The 7909-nt window shown below is 43.8% G+C and overlaps 1 protein-coding gene across 1 annotated transcript; it reads left to right on the forward strand.

The window, feature by feature from the left end:
• Positions 1 to 4650: 4650 nt before the first annotated feature.
• LOC116910194 (transcription initiation factor TFIID subunit 11-like) lies at positions 4651 to 6518 on the forward strand. Its single transcript, XM_032914056.1, has one exon. The coding sequence runs from the start codon at positions 5430 to 5432 to the stop codon at positions 6051 to 6053; it is 624 nt and encodes a 207-aa protein (XP_032769947.1). The 5' UTR covers positions 4651 to 5429; the 3' UTR covers positions 6054 to 6518.
• Positions 6519 to 7909: the final 1391 nt, after the last annotated feature.

Genomic DNA, 7909 nt, shown 5'->3' on the forward strand with positions numbered 1-7909 from the left:
GCCATAGGGCAAGCACTCTACCACTGAGCTAAATCCCCAACCCCTAATGAACACTTTTTTCCTTTCCAGATTTATTTCTTTTGATAAGTAGCCTGTCCCTGTCCTCAGTCACACAGAAGAGGGCATCCGATTCCATTAAAGATGGCTGAGCCAGCTCCAAAAAAAAAAAAAAAAAAAAAAAAAAAGATGGTTGTGAGCCAACATGTCACGGCTGGGAATTGAACTCAGACCTCTGAAAGAGCAGTCAGGACTCACAACCACTGAGCCATCTATCTCTCCAGCCCTCAAAAGCAGTTCTTGGGCCAGTTTCTCTCAATGACTGCGTTCCCAGAAGTTGAGCTCAGCAAACTCTATGTAAGACAAACCAATACACGCCTGTCATTAGCAAAGACTACATAGCAAGCCAAACAGATGCTCAGCGCTCATCTCCCACTGTCTGTGGGATCATATTGATGCTCCATCACGGGTCCTTTAAAAGTCGGCTATAGCAAAACATCCTTTCGCCTGCTTCACAAACCATTCTTTCCTGAGTCTGCTTCAGGAAAACAGTCTTTCACCTGTGTCCCCAGAAAAACATCATCTGACATAACTAACTTTTCAAAGGATCTAGAAGTTTCCACTTCAGGGGTTTGTTTATGGAGATTGGAGGAATGTTCATCTCTTTTCCACTGGTGCCACAACAAATCACGTCCCCATAAATTCATGGCTCTATTAGCCACACATGGCTTTAAGTTACCTAGTTCCCCTTCTGGCCCCATACACCTGACCCATTTTGCACTTTATTTTAGCTGAGATAAAGTTTCAGTCCTTCGGAGCTAAATATTATTTCCTGAAGAGGCCAATCTAGATGCCAAGATTTTGGTGAAATTATTGGTTTTTCTTTTTTTAAGATTTATTTATTTATTATGAGTACACTGTAGCTGTCTTCAGACACACCAGAAGAGGGCATCAGATCTCATTACAGATGGTTGTGAGCCGCCTTGTGGTTGCTGGGAATTGAACTCAGGACCTTTGGAAGAGCAGCCAGTGCTCTTAACCACTGAGCCATCTCTCCAGCCCGGTGAAATTATTGTTAATCTGCTCCTGCAACTATTAAACCTTCCATTTCAATTTCATTGATTTGTATTTTCTGCTCAGTCAGGTCTCTGATCCTTTATTTATAGCAGTTTTCCAAAATATTCCTTAGTCTCTCCTGAATTTGGAATTGTCGGTTTATGTACTGAAGCTGTTCTGACCTTGAACACATCGAGCATAGGGAATGTGGGGCTGTGCTACCAGACAGGCATAAGGACTGCTGGTAAGGCTGAGTGAGCTCAAACCCTGGGAATCTGAGATTTGAGAACAGAGCAGGGCCACTTCCTATTGTCTCCATCCCTGCTCTGGACCACAAACCAGGACACCCAACCTAGAGGACCCCAAGGGGCACCTGGTTCTGTAGCACAGCATGGGAGTTCTTCTCCATGCTAATGAGGCATGCAGATAGATTTAACCTGTCAGCCACTGACCTTCCCTTCCTGGGTATTCTCACTCACTCCCTGTTGTTGTGAAAATATAAAAAATAAAACGCTGTCTTTTATCCCACTCTAGGTCTGGCACCGCAGTGCCCCAAGTTATCTGCTGGATATCTTCTCAGTCAGCAAAGCCTTCACCTCCCATATCACACTGCTGAAGGCCTCTCTCTGAGCGTCAGCAATCTCTCTACCTATCTAGTTCCTTGGTGGCCCAGACCAGCCACCCCACACTCCATTACACTTAAATCTATGCATGAAAGAACACACAATACAATAACCTTTGACCCGATTGATAAGATATAATTGCCCCCTAAACATACAAAGCCTAGTACCATCCATCCCTTAAGAACATTAATAACGGGGTTGGGGATTTAGCTCAGTGGTAGAGCGCTTCCCTAGCAAGTGCAAGGCCCTGGGTTCGGTCCCCAGCTCTGAAAAAAAGAAAAAGGGGGAGGGGAACATTAGTAACAACCTGTAAATACACAGAGAGGAATCTTAACGTCACCTTCCATGTTATCTACCAGCTACTCTCTCTTTCCCATCTCCTCCTCTTCCTTCAAGCTCTTCTCCTGCCCATCCTTCCTTCTCATCCAATGACAGGCCTCCTTTTATCCTGTACCTGCCCTCATCTGTATTTTACAAATTAAATTCGGAAAAGGTTCTGGTGAAGTCATGTGAGTCCTGAGTTAGGTGACTAGGCAGCCGTCCTTGAGGCAGCAGAATTAGCATCAAAATAAAGATAACTCCAGGGTAAACCACAACATTTTCCCCTTTTTTTGGTCCAGTTAAAAAGGCCTTTTCACTTACATATAAATTGAATACAATTATCATTCTACAATTTATAAAACATACCATACACTCAACACCCAGTCCATCAATTTTGTCCATTAACTAAAGCACCTTGTCATCTATCCTAAAAAACTATAATTTCATACCTGACTTATATCTTGGTTTGAGATTATATGCTATCTGAAAAACTACCCTTTCAAATTTATTATCTTTTTCAATGCTAAACAGCTTGGGTTGTCTACAAGACAACCTGTGTTCAACCACATCAGAAATCTTTGAATGCCAAATATCTATACACATAGGAAGTCTAACATGGCTTCCAGAACTGAGAGGTTGTAGCGACAAATCTCTACTAGCACAGTCTTCTGTTAGCAATATGTGAGTGCAAGTCTTCAGTCTTCTGGCCCAAAATCAACTGACACACTCTAGAAATGCAGATTTTTGAAGGGCCGATCACCCTGTCTTGGCAGAGCTTATCAGTCAACTATTCTGCATAATTTGTCCTTTTCTGGACAGTATTAGTCTGCAGATGAAACAGGCAGTTTTGTCCAATGGCTGCCTAGCCACAAAGTATTGCCTCACCTGGAGATAGAGATGTTCAAATTCTTCATTAAATCTGCCAAAGGGGAACTGTTAGGAGCAGCTACGTCTCAACAAAAGATAAATAACTTTAAGTCTCAAATTTTGTGGATTTCTGACGTTTTTGAAAACCATCCATCTATATAAGACAATCTGGACTGTTGTTTTTATATCTTAATATTATCTTGAAAGTGCTCTCACAAAGTCAGAGCCATGAATGTGCTATTTGGCCCTTAACTCACATATGTAATCAACTCAGAAGTTTGTATTGACATAATTAGAAGGACTGGCTCTAAACCTTGTACTTTTAAACTTTTTTGACAAATAAATTCTATACCAAAACAAAGATATGATTTTAGCTTAGTTACCAAATGAGATAATGACTGTACAACTCAATCTAGCTAATTCCTCCCTGTTAAAATTACAACCATTTCTAAGTTCCTCATAAAAACAACTTTAGAATAACTGCTTTCAGCCCCCCAAAAGTCCAGGGAATTAGGGCGACGACTCCTCCATAACTTCCTCAAGCTGTACATGGGCGTTGAGCTATCCTTGGGGGTAGGAGGCAGGAAGAATGAAGCAAATGCTGTAGCAGATGTGTCCTGACTGGACACAGCCAAAAGTCCTCGAGACCAGGAATCCAAGGAGGCACACAATACAACAATCAAGACAAAATATAACCATAATATATATAACCATAAAACTCAAGGTCACGGGCTGGAGAGATGGCTCAGTGGTTAAGAGCCCCGACTGCTCTTCCAGAGGTCCTGAGTTCAATTCCCAGCAACCAAATGTAGACACCCCATCTCTGACTTCCTCACCAGCGGTGCCTAGGTACCCAGAGAGGAAACTGGGAACCACACCATTCAACCCAGACCCCTCTGTTCCCATTCTAGTTCTGTGGGTAGCAGTGCCTGACATCATTCAGAAGGGAAACATTCACTGTGGACCCCCTGTTCTGGCTTTTGTTATGCCACTCAGGGCTGGCATGATGGTGGCTGCTAGACACCTCCAGCAGAGGCAGAATGCAGTATGACATCAGAGCAATGTGAGTTCTTTATTTTTTATTTAAAAAGACAGCCAAGAGCTGGAGAGATGGCTCAGTGGTTAAGAGCACTGACTGTTCTTCCTAGCAACCACATGGTGGCTCACAGCCATCTGTAATGGGATTTGATGCCCTCTTCTGGTGTGTCTGAAGATAGCTACACTGTATTCATATACATAAAATAAATACATTAATTAAAAAAAAAGTCAGCCAAATCTTTATTGGGAAATGGGTCCCTAGGAAGTGAGCCTGGGGCCCTCGTTGCACATCTTGTTCCTTAGCACTGTTCCAAGAATTCTTTTTTTTTTTTTTCTTTCTTTCTTTTTTTCAGAGCTGGGGACCGAACCCAGGGCCTTGCGCTTGCTAGGCAAGCGCTCTACCACTGAGCTAAATCCCCAACCCCTGTTCCAAGAATTCTTCATCGCGTCTCGAGGTTGTGGAGAACTAGAAAAGGTGTAAATATTGCAGGCCTTCAAAGGCATCGTCTGCTCTGAAAGCCAGGCCCACTGTGACTGAGGGCCTGTGGCTTTGCTACCTGTTTAGTGAACCATGTGCTCGACTCCTTGGCCTCAATGAAGATGGTGGTCTTCTTGTGCCGGATCATGAGAAACACTTCCATCCTGTGACTGCTTCTGACTTGATGCACCAGACCTGAGCAGTGTCAACAACAGGCATTAAATATTTTAATTGTGTGCAGAGCAGACCTGGCGCAGACGCGGTCCACGCCCAGCGAAACCGCCCATTCGACAGCTGGGGAAGAACGAAGTGGGCACACTTGTAGGAGCTTCCCGAAGTGCTCGCCTTCCCAAAGATTTGGGAACCTCATGGGACTGGAAATGATCCTCATTGGTCCAGGCACTGTAGAAACAAAAGAAATGTGGGAACGGGATACTAGCTCTGTTCTGACGGGAGGCAGGTAGCCAATAGTTGAAGCATTGAATGAAATCGTTGGATATATTCTATTGGCACTAGAGATGCTTGCGGTACAGAAGAGAAGCCCAAGCAGTTCCCTGGTGGACCCAAGCCGCTGATCTCAGTTCTTTGGAAAATACGAGGTTGAGTCTCTGCCGGAAATTGCTCAGTCCAAGGCAGCAACAAGCAGCCGGACGGAGTTTTCGCCCTGTTCCGGACTTTGCGCTCAAGTTAAAGGATTAATTGGCATTACATTTCCAGGAAGGAAGGAAAAAAAGAAGTCTCTCGGTAAACGAATTGTACGCCCTTTCGAACACGCTTCTACCCTAAAGCGGAGGATCTATACTTTTACATTTCTTTCTGGTTAAAACAAAGTCAGTATACATGAAGACCCTGAGCGATCGAGACTCTGAAAATGACCCCTCCCAGGAGCCGTGGGCGTGACGTCATCGCGGCGCGACCACAAGCAATAAGGACCAGCTCCAAGCCATAAGCCTCAGCTATAATATAATACAAGTCCCGCGGCAAAACTCGCTGACCCTCACTCCTTCGCCCGGCCGAGCTGCCTTCGCCTCTAACCCCCTCCTGTCGCGATGGAAAACCTTGGAGAGTCGCCCACGGACAAAGGCGGGGAGTCAGAGGAGTCGAGGGCTACTCCTGGGAACCCGTTAGCGGCAGACACTGAGGGAATCCCTGAGGAAACCGATAGGGATGGAGACGCGGACTTGAAAGAAGCCGCGGCAGAGGAAAGGGAGACCAAGAGTCAGGATGTCTCAGGTTTGACAGCAGTTGAGAGGGAAGACTCATTTCTTACTCCAGCAGCCAAAAAGCTGAAACTAGAAACCAAAGACAAGAAGGAGAAGAAGCAGAAGGTGGACGAAGATGAGATTCAGAAGATGCAAATCCTGGTCTCTTCTTTTTCTGAGGAGCAGCTGAACCGTTATGAAATGTATCGCCGGTCAGCTTTCCCGAAGGCAGCCATTAAAAGGCTGATCCAGTCCATCACTGGCACCTCTGTGTCTCAGAATGTTGTGATCGCCATGTCTGGCATTTCTAAAGTTTTTGTCGGGGAGGTGGTAGAAGAAGCCCTGGATGTGTGTGAGAAATGGGGAGAAATGCCACCCCTGCAGCCCAAGCACATGAGGGAGGCCGTGCGGAGGTTGAAGTCCAAGGGGCAAATCCCCAGCTCAAAGCACAAGAAAATCACCTTCTTCTAGATCTAACAGAGACTGTTCAAGACTTTCCGTATAGTTGGGCTTCTGTACTGAGGCTTTGTTGGTGGTGAGCCCAACAAACTTGATGCTGACTTTAATGTTTCTGTCACACCTACAAGGCACATAGTGTGCCTCAGACTTGCCTTCACTCAGTCATGGACTGTCCTCAGGCATGTTGAAGAATGTTTTCACAGACTCTTGGCTAGTTTTAAGAAAAAATATACAGGGACTGTTAGTATCTCCTGGAGAGGGAGATGATTTCAGAGAAAAACAAGACAACTACAGTGGCTTCACATTGAAGCCTAAAGTGGCTAAGATTCAGGTTGTTTCGAAACAAACTTTCTCAATAATCTGCTGTGAAGACAGTCACACCATAATTCGCTTCTCACCGTTAACATTTCAGGTTGTCCTATGTATTTTGTGAGGGATTGTTAAACTTTTCCAACCTGTGTGGGAAACTTTGTTTTATTTTGTTGCAGACAAAACTTATTGTCCTTCCAATAAAACTTGGATTTTTTTTCCTTGTTTTAAAATACAAAACAAAACTTATAATTGCCCTGGGGCTGAGTTTCTCTGACCCTGACCCAGAATGGTTGAATTCAATTTGACAAGTCCTGTAGGAGGCCCCTTAGGGGGTTAATCTGAATTCATTAGCCTACTACTGGGCTTTGCCACACCTTATGCATACTGCAGAAGGCTGAGCTTTCTTTTGGATTACTTCTAGAAAAACAACAACAACAACAACAAAAAACATTGTGCCTACGAATGCCTCGCCTATAATCCCTTTTCAAAAAACATCTGACAGTTTGCTTTTTCTTAAGACTCTGAGAAATTACTTCTATCAGATTAGCATAAGTGTGAGATCCAATATCTCTAATTCATTCCTCAGATCAACGGTCTGATCAACCTTTTGCATTCTGAATTAGCATTTTCAAAAGCCTAGGATTCAATTACTATTTTTCAGACTTCTGAATCTGATATGATTCTGTTTACAGTTGAAAACAGTCTTTGCAAAGGAAATCAGGGAAGGCTACTTTGGGGCCTTGTGTGGTTTTAGTAAATGACTCAAACCTTTCTTAGGTCTTCACCCTCATCTCAAGCATTTAAAGCTGCTAAATGATATGGCACCAAGGTATCAGCATCAAATCCAAGCTGCTTTTGTGACTTAGCATTTTGAGCTTCCCCTAGCAAGGGATCTATAATACACCCATGCCTCTAGCCTGATTTTGTTTTCCATGGCCCCTAGCTTCCTCTTTTTACCACGTTCACCACTGTAACTGAGGACCAACTTCCAACATTGGGGTTTCCAATCTTTCTAGTCTTGGGGGACAATTCTAACTTGCCCATGAATTTAGTATCTGCTTCACATGGGGTGAATGCAATCTATAGGAAACAATCTATTCCTTAAGTCTCTTCAAATCAAATTCATATTTTTCATAACTTTGGGGTTGCCTACTGTTTCCTGATGTGTATTGTATATAGTAACTGCAAAACTGAAGTTGGTTTACTAATGACCTTGGGCCAGCCCCTTTCAGTTCCATTCTCTGACTGGCAGCATGGCAGGCACTTGCCTAAATTCCTGTCTGTGTCTGACTTTTCCCTAGGTATTTCTAAGGCTTGTCTAAATTTCTTGGTCTGTGTCCTTTAGTGTTTCTTTTTAAAAGATGTATTTATTTATTATATATACATACACTGTAGCTGTCTTCAGACACACCAGAAGAGGGCATCAGATCTCATTAGCCACCTGATGTGATTTCTGGTATTTGTACTCAGGACCTCTGGAAGAGCAGTCAGTGCTCTTAACCACTGAGCCATCTCTCCAGACTTCTGCTTGTATTGTCAAGCTATCTTGGGTAGCA

This window comes from Rattus rattus, chromosome 9, assembly GCF_011064425.1.
Source record: "Rattus rattus isolate New Zealand chromosome 9, Rrattus_CSIRO_v1, whole genome shotgun sequence".
NCBI classification, from domain to species: domain Eukaryota; kingdom Metazoa; phylum Chordata; class Mammalia; order Rodentia; family Muridae; genus Rattus; species Rattus rattus.